Below are 19,422 nucleotides of genomic sequence, written 5' to 3'. Positions count from 1 at the left end.
TGTAAACTTTGTACAAGTCACATAAACAATCCACTTCAGCATACAGTTGGACTGTAACTCTGTGGTGGGGAAGCTGTTGCTAAACAAGAGACTACAAACCGGGCAGGCTTATATGGCTCAGCCCGAATAACAGAGAAAAAAGGTTAGTTTACGTCAAGTTGTTGCCATCAGATGCAGTGTTGATGCCAAGCATTCCTTCCCAATTACGGTCATGTGTCAGTAAGACTAAAATCTAGCAATCTAGCCTACATACTGTAACAAAACAAACTTTAAAGAAATACAAATGCAGTTTTTGTGTTTCGATCTGTTTTAGTTTTTAATTGTTCAATTCAGTTTGTAGGCCTATGTAACATTAATGCCAATGCTTTGTAAGCACTGCTACAGCAGTAGAAGTATAAGAAATAACTAATAACACTTAGTGTTATACAGTCCACTCCAAAAGTATTGGAACAGCAAGGTCAAATCCTTTGTTTTTTCTATACACTGATGAAAATTGAGTGTGAGGTCAAAAGATGTACATGAGATGACAGATCCAAATTTCAGCTTTTATTTCCTGGTATTTTTATATCTAGATTTGTTAAGACAACTTCAAATATCACCTTTTGTATCAGACCAAATGCCATTAATGTAATGTAATGCAATGTAATTCATAGTCATACACATTTTTCTTGCATTTATTTATTTTACACTCTGTGCAATACGGAACATAAACATGCACACAAAATAAAAAAATAGTATATCAAAACTGACAGCTGTAGAAGTGCATGAATGTTTTTAGACAGAACTACATGATTGCTTGAACTCATGTGCTAGTCCAAAGCATTACGCCTGTAGTTTGTACAGGGGACCTCTACGAATGGCCATATATTTGAGATAGGCGAAGTTTAACCCTCTACTTGTGTGTCCTGCTTATACTGCAAAACATCCCTAGGAATAATACAATTACTTAACGGTGTATGTGTGTGTATGTATGTGTATAGATATACATATATATACACACATATATATATATATATATACACATATATATATATATACACACATATATATACACACACATATATATATACACAAACATATATATATACACACATATATATATATATACACACACATATATATATATATATACACACACATATATATATATATACACACACATATATATATATATATATATACACACACATATATATATATACACACACATATATACACACACATATATATACACACACATATATATACACACACATATATATACACACACATATATATATATATACACACATATATATATACACATATACATATACACACATATATATATATATACACATATATATATATACACATATACATATACACACATATATATACACATACATATACACATATATATATACACATACATATACACATATATATACACATATACACACATATATATACACATATACACACATATATATACACATATACACACACACATATACATACACACATATATATATATATTCAACACAAAAACTCCATTCAAAGTGAGAGATAATGTCATAATGGTTGGCAAAAGACAAAAAAGTCAGGAAATTCAACCCAAAAACAATGTTTTAAAGAAGTGATAATGATTGGCAAAAGCTGAAAGAGACAGGAAATCCAAAGAAGCACCGAGAACATTATCTTGACCTATGCACTGACAAGGCATTAATAACTGCTATGGGTACTGTAGCTACAGTGGTCTACTTCAAAGAACATGTACCACTGGGCAGGCTGCTGAGGATTGAATATTTTCTTTGAATAAACAACCAAATAGGGCTGCATTTCCCGAAGCCATCTTAACGCTACGTCGTTCATAAGTTATACCTTAAGCTCTATCACATTTCAGTGTGTTTCCCAAAATGTTCTTAGCCAAGTATACAATCTGTAAGTGGTACTTCTGTAAGGTTGGTTTGGACCACTCTTAGCTATACCTTATCGACATTGTCAGCTCACTCCTCTAGTGCCCACTACTGTTACGACCGCAAGCTTCTGAAATCAGCTGTTGCTCTTAGTTACATCTCAATCTGTTAAGCAATATGTACACTAATAATTCTACAGGTAGTTGAAATTGTACTTCCCTCTAGGGTCTTTCAGCACACTTATCCCAGGTTATGGATATGCACTTTGTACTTTGTTGTCCTTCGCTCTGGATAAGAGCATCTGCCAAATGCCATTAATGTATAGCCGATGTAATGTACAGTTGTAGTTGGCTAATAATATTACTAAAAGACCATATTAATGAGACTGTAATGTACAATTTTATTATTTGCATGAAAACAAAGGATGCATGTTGCACTTTAAATGATATTTATAATCTGACGATTTCCCACTCTCTCTGTGGGCTGGAGCGACATTTAACCATAGTTCTTTCTTTGTTTTGTTGGACACCGTAGTCCTAAAACTGTAAAATAATTAACATGCTGCGTCCTCTAACAATATCTCCATTTCGTTTGCTGTGAAGCTGTGGGACAGTTTCTTTCTTTCCCGCCGTAGCTTACATTGGTTTTGTGTTGGTGCATTTTGCTTGTTGGTGCACTTTTAATGAAAACATCAGCTACTCGGGAGAAAATAGTGAATTACACCAGTAATGTGAAGGTGCTTCTGGCAAATCAACCCTGATTGCAAAGTCATTTAAGGCACCATGACAAAGATATTACAATGTAAATAAAACATGACATACCAAAGAAGGCGTATTGCTCGGTGGTGTATACAATCCAATTTCAACCCAAAGGCGTTACTATCTTTACCATTCATGTGTGATTGAGCAAGGTAATGTATGTATGGAAAAGATCCTTTTGAATGCAAATTAATTTTGCCATTAGAAATCAGCTGATACTTGTTTGGTAAACTATTGCTTTAAGGCTCATATCTTCAAAATATAAATGCTAGTGCAGTTGTGGGTAAATTTATTTCAAAACTGATTTAGAGTATATGTGTAATGTCTATGTGAGCCCACATAAAATATTAATGTGGGTTGCACTGCTAAATCATACCATTCTCATATAATAATGTTATAATGATGTTACACACAATGATAATAATAATGATAATAATAATAAAGAAGATTCTATATACAATTGTATATAGCACTTTTCAAAAACCCAAATACTTTCCAAAATCTTGGGGGGAAAGGACAATTACTATGGTGACTACAATACAATTCAGATTATTTTTTTTATTTTTTATCATTTATTCACAGACTCATTGAGACGTCTCATTTTCAAGAGTTCCGTGTTAACAAAAATCAGTAGAAGCAGTACAATACAACAGGAAATACATTTCAAATTGAACTATTCACTTTAAAATAGAAACTAATAGTTCAAATGAAAGTAAAATCAATCAAATCACAAATTCTACAAAACATGTACAAATCTTCTCTGCTGTGATTTTCTCGTTGTACAGTCTGAACACCGATTTTCATGGCTGCTACCATTAGCTCAGATATACACTATGTTCCTATGTAATTTGGCAGTGATTACGTCTTAATTTTTTTTACAGAGCATTAATTCCTAGAAAGTAACAAGACAATTGGTATATTTCAAGTACATATAGCAACAAAATACGTACCGAATTGATTTTAGGAAAATCAGAAATTAATCAACTCCTGCGTTCCTCTGTTCCATTTGTTTGTTGATACAAAGAGAATATTTGATTGAATCCTCAGCAGCCTTCCCAGTGGTACATGTTGTTTGAAGTAGACAGTACCCATAGCAGGTATGAATGCATGTGTGTTGGAAGCCTTGGCAGTGCATAGGTCAAGATAATGTTCTAGGTGCTTCTGTGAATTTCCCGTCTTTCGGCTTTTGCCAATCAACCTAATCCTACATCAGTTTCACCTTTCTTCCCTCCATTGGAATTAGATGGCACTGCATGTGGTGAAACTTCTGTAGGGTTGTGTGAGCATATTACGTTTTTTTCTTTCCAGCTTGCCATAGCAATATTGCCAGAAGTTAAAAAAACGGATAAAAGGATAAAAATAAGAAAGTCAGACTTTCCATTGTGATCGAGGGTCTGTTGTTTTTTTCATTTACTAATGGTTAAGGTTAGGATTTGGGGAGCTCCATCACAAGATCATTTCAATAGCCGCTGACAACACAGGTTAGCTAAATATATATTTGCTAGCTAGCCATGTGACCAACCAACCAACCATACACTAATTCTACTGTTCAAACTAGCTAACGTTACATCATGATCGAAGACGGTTACTAGCTAGCTCTGCCTATCGTGCTAGCTATGATAGCTATCAATGTAATTAATGTGGTGGCGGGCAGTGAAAGAATGAAGATGTAAGACCTCATGCCCGGATGTGCTAGCTGTTGATAGCTGCAAATCTGGAGGTAAAGTTACATTAAGGCAATGTCGTTTTGTAAGCTTGGCGGTGACAACTAGCCAGCTGGAGTTGGTTTAAAGTATATGCTTTACAGGACTTAATAACATAGCTAGCTAGCCTGCCATCGTAGCTAAATTTTCCTATTTAACATTACATAGCTAGCTAGCTAGCTAACACAATTAGATAGTAATGTTAACATTACTACCAAGCCAATATAGACTAGCTAGCTAAGCATAGAAGCATAGAGCTAGCTATCCCAACAACACACACCAATAGACATTTGATGGCTAGAATAGCAACAGAGTAACCATAGATGCTGTTTTCTGTGATGTAAAGTATGTTACCCATTGATCCAGGGTAAGACATAATGTTCCTAAGTTATTTTGCGAAATCAGATAGATAGATAGATAGCTAGGTAAGTAAAACATAAGTTGGGGTAACAAATATATATTTATTTAAGTTGACTTGCTTAATTATAGCTTTGTACAGTTGTATTGCTAGCGACTAGTAACTAACAAGATAGTTAGCTATCAATAGCTAATGTTAGCCGAGCTAACTGCCATCTTGGAAGTGGTCAGAAATAGCCTAACATGACAACGAGTGTGTCATGGAAACCAATCTTTGTGGACTCCGTCCCACCACAGTCCCATTTTTCGAAGTGTAGGTACGAAACTGCTAAAACTCCGCCCTCCTCCACTCCCCCAGCGTACTGTACAATGATGTATCTTTCAGCGGAAGTCTTTTCACATTTCTGGGTGACTTCATCATGCTCACACCCACATCGGCTACTATGAAAACCCAACCCACCAAATCAAGAAAGGGGAGATGGCAGGGAACTTTAATTCCCCCAATTAGGCCATGCTAAAATATTTAGGCAAATCTTTGTGTCATTATCACACATCCTTCCTAGATTGGGAAATGTCAGTTTGTTCTTGTGGGTCATATTCGACAAACAAATTTGGCAATTTAATACAGGGTAGTGGGTTTATGCATTTGGTTGCAGTCACTGGCATCGCGTTATTTCTCAACTACTGTCATGTGCTTAGCTGTGAACAAATCAGAACGTATATGATTATATGTGGGCAACCACTGGATATTCTTATTGACTGAGAAAATTGTTGTGGCAAGCTAGCATTACATTACATTATTGGCATTTGGCAGATGCTCTTATCCAGAGCGACGTACAGTTGATTAGACTAAGCAGGAGACAATTCTCTCCTGAAGCATTGCAGGGTTAAGGGCCTGCTCAGGGGCCCAACGGCTGTGGGGATCTTATTGTGGCTACACTAGGATTAGAACCACCGACCTTGCGTGTCCCAGTAATTCATCTTAACCACGACGCTACAGGCCGTTGCAGACGTTGCAAATCATGGCCGAGTAGATTGTTACACATAAGTGGGGTACGTTGTTACACATGTTACATATGCCTGACATACAGATGTAATCAACCAAAAACAGAGATACAAACTAAAACAATTTACTTAGTGTACATACCAGATAGAAAAATCGCATTGAGTTGTAGTATTTCCAATTTGTATTGATTGAGCTGACAGAAGTGCGCAGGTCAGCCGAGACAGGTATGGAGGACGCTTTGTGACATATTAATAAATAAATCCTTCATTAAATCCATCAATAAATACTTCAATATATCCATCAATAAATCCATCAATAAATAAATCCATAAATAAATCCATCAATATATACGGAAATAAATACATTTATTTATTTATTTAATCATTTATTTACCATTTTATTTATTTATTTATTTAATCATTTATTGACACTTTTATTTAAAGATATATTTATGGATTTATTTATTTATTTATATTTATTTAAGGATTTCATGCTCCAACATGCAAATAAGGGGGTGGGTTTCAGTTGGGCTAGCTGTTCTGATTGGACTGCAGTGGCCTATGCTAGGATTGGATTGTCTACAAGTTCTTTACAAGTGTGACTATACTACCGGTTAGCTAGGTACCAAAATTGAGTTTTTATCGGAGCTAAGAAATGAAATGTTAAGACTGGCAGATACCATTGATAGTGGTAATGTACCACTCAATAATATTATAGAAACAGTGGAAGACTTTGTAGACAGCGTTGTAGAAATTGCAGCACTGACTGATTCTGATGTGGATGAGGTTGTGTGGAGCAACCTGCAGACGATTCTGCATCGTGCTGCATTAGAAAATCAACAAGGGAGAAGTGTAGGGACGACCCTCTTATGAGATTCCTCTTGAGGTGTTGGAAACGTACATCCTGAGTGGCAGTAAACCAGCAGATGTTGCTTGCCTCTTTGGTGCGTCTACACAAGCTCGATTTTAGGATTAATGTAGCTAGCTACATTAGCCTACTAATCGTCTCCTGTTTGCCGTTCAATTCGATCTGCTGCTTCACGCAGCAGGTCCGCGATACTCCTTTCCTCCATCTTTTTCTGACATCATGGCAGCAGTGACTGACAGCCTGTGCAGTCCAATCAGAACAGCTCTTATTTTCATGTTGGAGCATGAAATCCTTAAATAAATAAATCCATAAATAAATCCATCAATATATACGGAAATAAATACATTTATTTATTTAATCATTTATTTACCATTTTATTTATTTATTTAATGATTTATTGACACTTATATTTAAGGATATATGTATGGATTTATTTATGGATTTATTTATGGATTTATTTAAGGATATATTTAAGGATTTCATGCTCCAACATGCAAATAAGAGCTGTTCTGGTTGGACTGCACAGGCTGTCAGTCACTGCTGCAATGATGTCAGAAAAAGATGGAGGAAAGGAGAACGGCAAACAGGAGACGGTTAGTAGGCTAATGTAGCTTGCTACATTAATCCTAAAATCGAGCTCGTGTAGACATACCAAAGAGGCAAGCAACATCTGCTGGTTTAATGCCACTCAGGATGTACGTTTCCAACACCTCAAGAGGAATCTCATAAGAGGGTCGTCCTACACTTCTCCCTTGTTGATTTTCTAATGCAGCACGATGCAGAATCGTCTGCAGGTTGCTCCACACAACCTCGTCCACATCAGAATCAGTCAGTGCTGCAATTTCTACAACGCTGTCTACAAAGTCTTCCAGTCTTCCAGTCTTAAATAAATCCATAAATAAATCCATAAATATATCCTGAAATAAAAGTGTCAATAAATCATTAAAAAATAAAATAAATAAATAAAATAAAATGGTAAATAAATGATTAAATAAATACATAAATGTCCGTATATATTGATGGATTTATTAATGGATTTATTTATTAATGGATTTATTGATGGATATATTGAAGTATTTATTGATGGATTTAATGAAGGATTTATTTATTAATATGTCACAAAGCGTCCTCCATAGACAGGACCCATCATGCTGGATGACAAACCGAGGTGCTCCTGTGAGCTCAACTACAACATAAAGTAATTTGAATAAAAACAACCAGTTACATATCGTATTAACCCCATCTTTAACAACAGAGTGAGGGAACCTGAATAGTACCTGAATACATACAATTAATGAAAAATAATTTATTAATTAATTTCCCACATTTTTATTTAAATTTCTAAACTACTAACAACTGACCTCACCCATGGTAAACAACTTGGCGGGTGGGGTCCATTGTTGCAATTTAAAAATGAACACGCTTTCCAGAAGGTCGACATTTCTGTATTATAAATCCTTATTTTGATTGGTCTTATGTAATATTCTAATATTTTGAGATACTGGATTTTTGGTCATAAGCCGTAATCAAGATTAAAACAAAAAAAGGCTTGAAATATTTCACTTTATGTGTAATGGATGAGTTTTACTTTTGAATTAAATGATGGAAAAACATTTTTATCCACGATATTCTACTTTTGAGATGCACCTGTATGTATATGTTTGCGTGTGTGTGTACACGTATATATATGCATACATAACATATATATATATACACACACCGTATATAACTTGTTTTGAAGTTTAGTAAGGCAACTTGACTACTAGCCTATATGCGGCTTTTTTTCTTCAAATATTTCAGAGATATACAGTGGTGTGAAAAAGTGTTTGCCCCCCTTCCTGATTTCTTATTTTTTTGCATGTTTGTCACACTTAAATGTTTCAGATCATCAGTGATTGCTGGGATTGTTGGGTTCTGCAGCAGGACAATGATCCAAAACACACCAGCAAGTCCACCTCTGAATGGCTGAAGAAAAACAAAATGAAGACTTTGGAGTGGCCTAGTCAAAGTCCTGACCTGAATCCTATTGAGATGCTGTGGCATGACCTCAAAAAGGCGAAAACCCTCCAATGTGGCTGAATTACAACAATTCTGCAAAGTTGAGTGGGCCAAAATTCCTCCACAGCGCTGTAAGAGACTCATTGCAAGTTATCGCAAACGCTTGATTGCAGTTGTTGCTGCTAAGGGTGGCCCAATCAGGAAGGGGGCAAACACTTTTTCACACCACTGTATTTCATTTGCATATAAAGGATGTTCAAGCAATTCAAAGTAGCTAAGATAATTACTTGAAAGCATCAGCTGTTCTCTCACTGAAGCATGTACTCCTGTCTCATCGCAGAACGCCTGCCGAGGACACAGCAGTTGTGAAATAAATTAAGGAAAAGATAGCTGCCGATTTCCAGAAGCGTGACCCAAAAGACAAGGAAGTGTTCATGCTTCCGAACACCGCCATCCATCTTGACCCTTGCTTCAGCTCCACCTTCGTTGCAATATTTTGTCATCTCTTGATACCCAAGACGGAGATGAAGAAATGTCAGCGATCCAAAAATTTTATTACAATAGATTATATGTTTTTTTTAGTTTGTGCTGAAAACAAAGATATGAAGCACTTATGAAGCCCAGGCCAAGAGCCAAAACTTAATAAATGTAAAACAATTCATTCATTTTCAATTCTCATTTATTTGTGTTACATTTTGTGTTAGTTGTAAAAAAATATTAGCCATGGATAAACCAAGATGGGTAAAATTAATATGTAGATGATGTACAAAAGGTATATTTTAAAACAGAAACCTCAGTTTAAAAAGTCAAAGTACAACTAAGCGAGCATACAAATTCCTCAGGTAGCGAACTAACTGGAAGTAAACAGACGTGAAGTTCCGAAAGCATCATTGTCGATTGTGCCATTTGTGTAATTTACTCTCCATCTACTTCTCGTTCCATCACGACTGCATGCTCTTTGGCAAGAAAGCTAGTTGCCACACATCAGGATATAACGATTGGAAAAATTTTCCTTGTCACCTACTTTGTGAACACAGAATTTCCCCTGATCATCTCAAAAGAAGAGATGAAAATGCTAGAACTGACTGTTTTTTTTAAATGCATTGGTTAAAATTATAATTCTTCATGTTTTCATCCCTCTTCTCTATGGCTTCTGCCTGATAGACTAGATTGGCATGAAATCTGTGAATATGCTGCTGTTTGTTAGACAGGGTTGTGCACTCAAAATTCCATTGTCACACAATATTTGCCTGATAGAATATAACACCGGGTTTGTTTTACCATATGCGGCTAGTCTAATGATTTTACTTTCATCCCAATGCAGGTCTCTACAATTTGATTCGTGGTGGTGAAATGAATGTGCCCATTTTTGCTTTCTATATCCGATGGATAAATAGCCTAATGATAATGTATTGCTTTATTTATTTTTATGTAGATACCGCATAGCGGAAAGTGAAGTTCGGTTTGCAGGTAGTTTCAATTTGCATGTGAACGAATAAAAATGGATGAAGAAATGACATAGAAAAGCCATAAGTGAACTAACAGCTACAGATTTAAAACATACAGAAAATGACAACTATAGGACTTTAGCATTTAATTCCATGAGGCGTTTGCATTCTTAAACCTCTGAAATGGCCGCAGATTGATTGCTTGCTTGAACGACTATCTTGTGGATTGAATGTAAACGATGTATTGCAACATTTCGTGCAACGATGTACTGCTTCATTTATTTTTATGTAGATACAGCATAGTGGAAAGCTACAGTCAGTTTGCCAGTAGGTTGAATACGCGTGTCAACAAATAAACACGGATCTTCTGCAAACCTTACGAAACGGCATAACATTACAATAAGTCAACCAACAGCTACAGAAATTATTTGATATCTAATACTGTAGCATTCAATTCCCTATGGTGTTTGCATGTTAAACCCCTTGAAATGGCTAGATTGCTTGCTCAAACTACTGAAGCTAGTCGATTGTTAGTTTAGGACCGCAATAATACGCCTGGTGATGAATGTGCATTTATTACAATTTAACAAATTAATAAATTGCGTGATTGATATTACAAACCGTGACTGATGTGACATATTTCAACACCAGCCCTGTCAGCACAAATACTTCACCTGGGGTTTCGCTTGCTATGGATACGTTACTCATAACCTCTTGTAAGATCATTCTGAAACTTTTAGTAACTTTTAGGTCTTATAATGTTTTGGTCTTATAATGTTTAATTACCAATATTACAAAATGTGTATGTATGAGGTTTGTTCCCCCCCATTTAGACAGCTTGTGTATTTCTACAGGACTAACAGGTGCAGCTCAAAAAATTTGAATATAGTGGAAAAGTTCATTACACAAAGTGAAATATTTCAAGCCTTTTTGTTTTATTGATATGATTTTTAATCCATTATCTCAAAATATTCAAATATTACATAAGACCAATCAAAAAAAGGATTTATAATACAGAAATGTCAAACTTCTGAAAAGTATGTTCATTTTGCACTTAATACTTGGTTGGGGCTCCTTTTACATAAATTACTGCATCAATGAGTCATGGAGGCAATCAGCCTGTGGCACTGCTGAGGTGTTATGGAAGCCCAGGTTGCTTTGAAAGTTCAGCTTGTCTGTATTTTTGGGTCTGGCGTCTCATCTTCCTCTTGACAATACCCCATAGAGAATCTATATATATTCAGGTCAGGTGAGTTGGCTGGCCAATCAAGCACAGTAATACTATGGTCAGCAAACCAGTTACTAGTAGTTTTGGCACTGTGGGCAGGTACCAAGAAATCAGCATCTCCATAAAGCTTGTCAGCAGACGGAAGCATGAAGTGCTCTCAAATCTCCTGGTAGACGGCTGCATTGACTCTGGACTTAATAAAACACCAGCAGATGACATGGCACCCCAAATCATCACTGACAGTAGAAACTTCACACTGGACTTCAAGTAACTTGGATTCTGTGCCTCTCCACTCTTCCTCCAGACTCTCGGACCTTGATTTCCAAATTAAATGCAAAATGTACTTTCCACTGAGCAAAAGTCCAGTTCTTTTTCTTCCTTAGCCCAGGTAAGATGCTTCTGACATTGTCTCTGGTTCAGGAGTGGCTTGACAATTGGTTGCAGAGCACTTCCAGTCAAAGTTCCATGAATATGCTTTGATACAGCCAGCCCTTTCAGCAATGACCTTCTGTGGCTTGCCCTCCTAGTGGAGGGTGTCAATGAGTGTATTTTGGATAACTGTCAAGTGAGAGCAGTCCTCCCCATGATTGCCGACCAAGTATTGAGTGCATAAATGAACATACTTTTCAGAAGGTCGACATTTCTGTAATATAAATCCTTTTATCCCGTCTTATGTAATATTCTAATATTTTGAGATACTGGATTTTCATGATCTGTAAGCTGTAAACATCAAGACTAAAACAAAAAAAGGCTTGAAACATTTCACTTTATGTGTAATGAATCTAGAATATGAAAGTTTCACGTTTTTAAAAAAATTACGGAAAAAAACTTCTACAATATTCAAATTTTTTGAGATGCACCTGTATATTTTAATGGTAAACAGCGCTCACTTCTCGAACAAAGTGAAATAGAAACGTTAGGAGGTCGATAGTAGGTGCTCAAACGCGATAATTATTGTCAAACATTTTTACTGAAGTTAACATATTCAAACTAATATGCATTTAAAATGTACATATTTGCAATTTCTGCTCAAAGTGACAGCCATAGTTTGCAATCGTCTCATCAATACAGTTTATACAAACAAAGTGAAAATGCAGAAGGCAGGATGGCATTTGAAAACTCTTGCAACAAATCATATGGCCATAGGCCATACAGCTAACAGTTCAATGTCCGGGGTAGAGACTTGTTCCTCCATAGTAATGCATTTTGGATGGCACTTTCTGTGATTGACAAGAAGAGTAAGACACAGAACTTTCCACTTGCCGCTCTCCCACTGGTTTCTGTCCGCCCACACAGTTTGAAAGCTGAGGTTAACGTTTGTGCAAAGCTAATACTAATGCTAAGCATCAATACTGATGCAATAAACACAGTACATTCCTTGAGTTCAGTCAAGGAATGAGATTGTGAAGTTGCATAAACACTGCATTTCCAATGTTTTCAAGGTGAAGATACTGGCGTCACAACCATTAGGAAGGCTGTGCAAATAGGTTAATCGATTTCGAAAAATCTGTTTTTAGGCTTTTAAATTACTCTACTAACAAGATTAAGATATTGAAATGCGCCACTATTAAGGGGTAATATAGTGAATTTCTCCCACTTCACTGGGCGGACAGAAACCTACCTGAAATCATCAAAATGCTCATCGGGAGCAAATCGCAACAACATCCATATAAATAGAGATTGGGTGATGTGTTTCACAGATCATCAGACTGGGCAACAGGCTCAAGAGGTCATTCCATTCTAACCTATGAAACACCTTTGATGCACCAAAGGAAAGAGTGGCTGAAGAGTTGAAGACTGAAGAAACCTTAAATAATATGAGTAATAATATCCAGGGCTCTTTACAAACCACATTATTCCGTCTTCAACAATTCATTAAATTTTTTTGCGACTCACCTTTCTGAAGTGCACTAGGGAAAGACAACGTTACTTTTTCATCTTCATTCTGATAGTTGAATCCTGTTGCGTTTATTTCTGGTAAAGCGAAAAGATAAAGGTTTCTTTTTTTTGTACAAATATTTATCAATATTATCTTGCACTCAGATGAGAAAAATAATCTGTGAGGTAAAATAGTTAAAATAAATATTTTCCCCAAATACATAATTAACAAAATTGGCACAGCAAGAAAGTAGTCAATCAAATTTCAAATTGGTGTTGCCTCACTATGCAAGACTTTTTGCTTCTTGAGGCCGTAGCAGCTTGTATTGAATGAAAAAGCTTGCAACAAAAGGTGTTCACTTATTGAAGATTATGTTGTCTGCACTCACCTTCCCCACCCTCTGGGGCAAAAGATGCTGTAATGATATCGATGTCAGCACAGTTCATCACAATCTGACTTGTAGACTGTACAACCTGCACCCAAGAACAAAAGGAGAAGGGTCAACAGAATGTAAATTCTCAAGAATTAGGAAAAAATAAATAGGAGACCACAGAAATTACAGGAATACAGCAATCATAATCACAATAAAGACATTGAATATTTGCAGTGAGACTGAAGTGTGCCACTGTAGCAAATCTGTTCCAAAAGTGACTGTGTTAATGTTGCAACGTGTCGTGCTAAACTTAGCTGAAGCTGATTGGCGCGGTCACAACAAATTCTCTCCCCCTTGCAAAACTTGGTTGCTATGATGCGATCTATAAGATACATTCGCCTTATGCCTACGGTAGCATCAACTGAATAGCGTGTCTTTTTGTGAACGGCATACTGTTATGCAGCCAAAACACACACAGGCCTACTAAACCTTTAATAACAAAGCAATACTGTTATGCAGCCAAAACACATGTAGGCCTACTAAACCAGATAATAGCACTACTGCACATAATAACCCAACTGAACAGCCAGAGAATAGCATAATTCCACAAAACCCAAAGCACAACGACAGAGAGGCAGACACCTTACACCATTGTCAGAATATTACATTATCGATGAGTGAATTAATCAATTCCACAGAGTTAACTAGGTCCAACGCAACATTCTGGAGGGCCATGCTTATAGGCTGAAATCTTTGCAGAACCGTGTCCAAGAATATAGTTAGAAATGCCATTTCCAATTGATTCATTTTTTTGGCCAGGGACCACACCTCATCACGCACAACAGCATTAGGAGTGTCATCTTCTGCTATGCGTGTTAAGAGTATTGTAAATATTTCTGTAATTTCAATGAAGAGCCTTTGTTGCCTGTGCATGTGTATGTGCAGACCATCTTGTTGATGACAGTCCACTTTCACTGTTTCGACACGTTTATTCTCGTTTGAGTCTAGCCCATTCATTAATATTTTTCACTGGGCAGGCACGGCTGAGAAAGTTAAAAATAGATTGGACTAGTCTAAAAAACAAATTAGCCTCATTGCAGCAATCTACACTGCACAATCCTACTAGGTTCAGGGAGTGGTCTGCACACGGAATCCAATCAGCAAGTGGGCATATTTCCTGAATACGAGCCCTCAATCCCCTTGTCCCTGACATTAGACATGTTATCGTAACACTGCCCCCTGCAATTCTTTATATCAACATTCATGTTCTGTAGGACATTGGTAACAGATTCAAACAGGGACTCACATGTATGACTAAAGATTGGCAAAAATTTCAGAAAACGCTCAAAGAGCCCTCCTGAGAAACATAACGCACTACAAATATTAGCTGGTCTATGTGACTTAAATCAGGGGTAGAGTCAACAATTAAAGAAAAGTACTTGGCTTTCTGCAGCTGCATAATTATTTCAGATTGAACCCGTTGACCCATTAGATGGATAAATTCTTCACAGATCGTGGAAGAGAGAGAGCCAGTAGGAACGCAACTCTTCTCTAATAACTCCCCAGCATGCAACATCTAAAGATATTCCTTTCTCGGTGGCGCCAGGCCTGACCGGCTGGCTTTGTGAAAAAAATCGTTTTTTAATTTTGGTGTCTTCTTTAACAAATCAAACGCTCTCTCCTGTTTCTGTTGCTGAAGTCTTCTTTTTTGGGCCCTGCTTTCATATTTCCATTGACTGGAGATTTTCACAGTTAACTGCCTGTAACTACTAGCGAGCTATTATAAATTTGTTATATGGCGCTGGTTTACACCATAGAGTTTTAGTGGTTTACACTTGAGTGCAACATGAAGGAATAATGGTACACTATGCTATGGGTACACTGAAAGGACAAAAGAGACCAAGCGATCATAATATTTTTCAATCACATTAATGCAATTCCTATTGATAATCATGCTTTGTCATGGGGCCCCCTAGTGGCTGGGGCCTGGGTCTGCAGCCCCTGTAGCCCATTGTCTTAACACAGCGCTGGGTACAGTTAATGTTTTTGACTGTCTAGGACGGCAAAAGACCCCTCCATGGTCCAATACCTCCAGGCAGCCATGCGACCTCGCCTCTTTTCAGGCTGGGAATCTGACACCCTTCCCCAGAACTGTGAGAAACCCCATAGCCAAGGCAGTACACACCACTGCAGCCATGGAGCATCCATACTGGTAGGGACCCACTGGGCTTCTGCAGGAGATGTGGTAGACCCTTTCATGAGTCCCGTCTCAATATATCTTAGATGTACAGTAGTGCGCAGTGATGATTATACACTAAACACAATGAAGAAGTACTATTCAAGTATTCATTTCATGCAATATTGGTTCATGTAGATGAAAATAAGTAAACAGATAACAATATATTGTGAAAACAAAAATAGTCTCTTGTGGAGAAAAGTCAATATCTAGTGTGGCCACCCTTTGCTTTGATTACAGCATTTAATCGTTCATATTTTTTTTTATTTCTTCACTCGTTAAACCATTCCATATGGTTTGAAGTTCATTTCAAAGAGATTCTTTCGATGTTAAAATAGATTTATGGTATCCAGCAAATCCCAGATTTGCTCAATCGGATTAAGGTCTTTGAGCAGGCCAAGTCATAACTTTTATGTCACCAGATGATTCTTTTCATCAAGTGACCAACCGGCATCATGTAAGGCTACAATGCGGCTACAAACAATCTCAGAGATCTATATGTTACATTCATATGGTCATTTATGTGGGAGTGGTTTATCCCCCAGGGAAAGGGGGGAGCGAGGAGTGGAATGAAGTCACGAAGTCACGGTGTCAGAGTGGGATAACAACAAAATGTGTGAATACAACCGGAAGAAGTGGTCGGGTTTCGGTAACGTCTTGCCAGCAAATAACCCCACTCCCGAGCATTGTGTCTAGTTTGATAGTTTAAACTAAGTAAGTGACAACGGTAGATAGCTAAGCTTACACAATTACAAAACATAATGTAATCGATGAAAGGGCCAGATTCAACAAGAGAATCCAAGAAAGAGATGTGATCTGCAGGAAATGTCAGAAAAAGGGCCACTACGCAGCAGTCTGCAGATAACAATCTACAGTGTCAGAGCTCCTAGACTCAGATTGCTTTTCTGGGCTCTGTTGGAGCAGACTCAGATAGACCAAACGTCCAATTCAAAATAGACACCAGGGCAGACCGTCACGGTCATACTGGAAGTCTATACCACCAGCTGTCAACAGGCCCGTTGTTGCACACAGCTAAAGTTCTTCAAGGCCCCAGCCAAACACCCCGCAACATGAGAAGTAAGGTCCAGACCATGCTGCTACATGGTGAACAGTCAACTCAAGAGGACATCTACGCCTTTGCTAGGCCACCCCGCTCTAATTGGTGGTTAGGCCAACACAGGCTGGGGTGGACGCAGTGTCTTCTGACCTAGAGCAGGAGGTCAGAGGAACTTTCCCCAACCTCTTTCAACGTGTTGGAAAACTGGAGGTGAATACCACATCCAACTGAAGCCTGATGCCCAGCCCTTAGCACTGACTACACCCCGACGAGTGGCCCTCCCCCTGCTGGGGAAGGTCAAAACAGAACTTGGGCGCATGCATGACCTGGACATCATAGCCTGTGTTGAGGAACCAACGAATGGTGTGCAGGGATGGTAGAGGTGCCTAAGCTACATGACACAGTCCGGATCTGCGTGGACTTAAGCCCTCTAAATGAGTGTGCGGTGGGAGCTTCATGTGCTACCCTGTGTGGAACACACATTAGGGCAGTTAAGACGCCAAGATCTTCACCAAACGGGATGCCCAAGCAGGATTCTGGCAGATTCTGACCACGTTCATCATGCCCTTTGGGCGTTACCGTTTGGCATCTCATCCGCTCCTGAACACTTCCAGCGCCAAATGTCACAGCTCCTTGATGGCCTGGAAGGGGTTGTCTGCCAAATGGATGACATACTGGTCTACGCAGCAACACGGGATGAACATGACAAATGCCTGTACGCTATCCTGGAGCGCTTAGCACGAGCGGAGCTGACCCTGAATGCACAGAACTGTAAGATCGCCAAACAGGTGAAATTCCTAGGGCAGATCATTGATGGAAATCAGGTTCAAGCAGACCCAGACAAGGTCGCACAAATGCCGGCTCCCACTAACATGAGTGAAGTATGGAGATTCATGGGCTTAGTCAATCACTTGGGGAAATACATCCCTCACCTCGCTGACAAATCCAGGCCCATCAGGGAACTACAGGAACGTTTGCCCAAAATGGCTTGATGAACCGTCACCCAGAATTCGTCACCCTTTCGTGTGAGACTGATGCACTTCAAATTCTCCATTGCTCACGTACCAGGCAAGAATCTAGCCACTGCAGACACACTGTCAAGGGCACCGGTGCCTCAGACCTCTCCCCAGACCAATCAGACAGAGGAGCAGATTATTGAGGCGTACACATGAGCACTGTTCTTTCCACTCTCCCAGTAACAGAGAAATGTCTCCAACAGCTCCAACAGGAACAGGAACAGGAGGTAGACAAACTTCTGTGCCAGGTAAAGCAACACTGTCAAAATGGCTGGCCATTTTGTCATCTGTCTGGTGGCCCGGCCTCAGCAAACGGCTGCAGGAAAAATCAGAGAAGTGTGACACCTGTGGCAGGTTCAGAAGCCCCAGACCCAGGTTCGATACCAGAGGGCCCATGGAGAAAACTAGGTGCTGACCTTTTTCCATCTCAACAACTCAACCTCTGGTCTTCAACTACTTTTCAAGGTTCATAGAAATTGCTAAAATGACCACAACCACATCAAGCACAATGATAGAAAGAATGAAGTCATGGTTAAAAAATTACAAAATAAAAACATGGGGAAACAACAGATGTACTGTTAACATGTTGAATGTTAATTTAGGGTACTATTCATATGATACTGAGTTCAGCATTATTATTTGATTACTCTATAGAGTTTGTTGTTGTTCCTCTAGAAAGGGAGATGTGGGAGTGGTTTATGCCCCAGGGAAAGGGGGGGTGCGAGGAGTGGAATAAAGCGGAGTATGTACCCTGAAGTCACGGTGTCAGAGTGTCTCTCTATACAACTTAATTTATTAGATCTAATTGCGGCACATTTAATGGTACAATCCAATAATGTTAGTTTGTATATCTGACGGTTCCAGACCTGCAAATATTTAAGACTCTTGGGCCTGTACCTTGCTGCGGTGAGAGGGCTTTCGACTAAAACAGGCCATTTTCAGTTATAATCTTACGAGAATGGAAAGAATTCCTTGAATTCTGTTTTTGTTTCCCTCTCTGCCCTTTCACTAAAGGAATCAAGGTTGGCATGTGAATGGAAAAAAGACTGCTGATCCAATAGCAACTGAATGGACACCAATGTGTCACTATTCTGCATTCACATTACACTTCTTAGACCCAACAAGCTTGAAGGCATACACATACACTCTTGAATTATGTGGCTAGACAAAATAAAATGGAATTTAAATATTTTATCGCTGTGAATTACACAATGTTATAACGCTTCAATGTCAATAATTCATCTCACTGCAAATTCTGTACAAGAAATTGTTTTGTTTCTCCTGCTTTTTTATTTTAAAAAGTTGTAAGCAGTCCTTCTGAACACCGTTTTTCTAGCAAATATTTTATTCGGCTGTCAAAATAATCCAAATAAAATTTGTATTTGTCACATAAGGAATTTGTACTTGAATAGTTTTCTGACCAGACAGGCCACTATTTCTTATAATTGAGTACACTTCAGCAAAGTTTCTGAATATACTACCATCTGAATACTCTTCCAACTACCCATTTCTGCATATGCCTCCAAATCAAGCTGTGTAATTAATCAGACTTAACACACACAATAAAGTGGCATATGTAGTTCAGTGGCATTAACACA

The 19,422-nt window shown here is 38.2% G+C and overlaps 1 protein-coding gene across 2 annotated transcripts in view; it reads right to left on the bottom strand.

Moving 5' to 3' along the window:
* The window catches only part of npepps (aminopeptidase puromycin sensitive), a 125,791-nt gene that overhangs the window by 91,450 nt on the left and 14,919 nt on the right, over nt 1-19,422 (bottom strand). For both annotated transcript variants that reach the window (XM_061224874.1, XM_061224866.1), the window contains exons 2-3: nt 13,531-13,615; nt 13,160-13,237 (exon numbers count right to left, since the gene is read on the bottom strand). In XM_061224874.1, coding sequence (XP_061080858.1) covers nt 13,160-13,237; nt 13,531-13,615 — 163 coding nt within the window. The remainder of the gene's footprint in view (nt 1-13,159; nt 13,238-13,530; nt 13,616-19,422) is intronic.

The sequence above is a fragment of the Conger conger genome, chromosome 2 (assembly GCF_963514075.1).
Source record: "Conger conger chromosome 2, fConCon1.1, whole genome shotgun sequence".
Taxonomy (NCBI): domain Eukaryota; kingdom Metazoa; phylum Chordata; class Actinopteri; order Anguilliformes; family Congridae; genus Conger; species Conger conger.
Note: the sequence above shows the minus strand (reverse complement) of the source record. Positions and strands in the feature narration are given on the sequence as shown.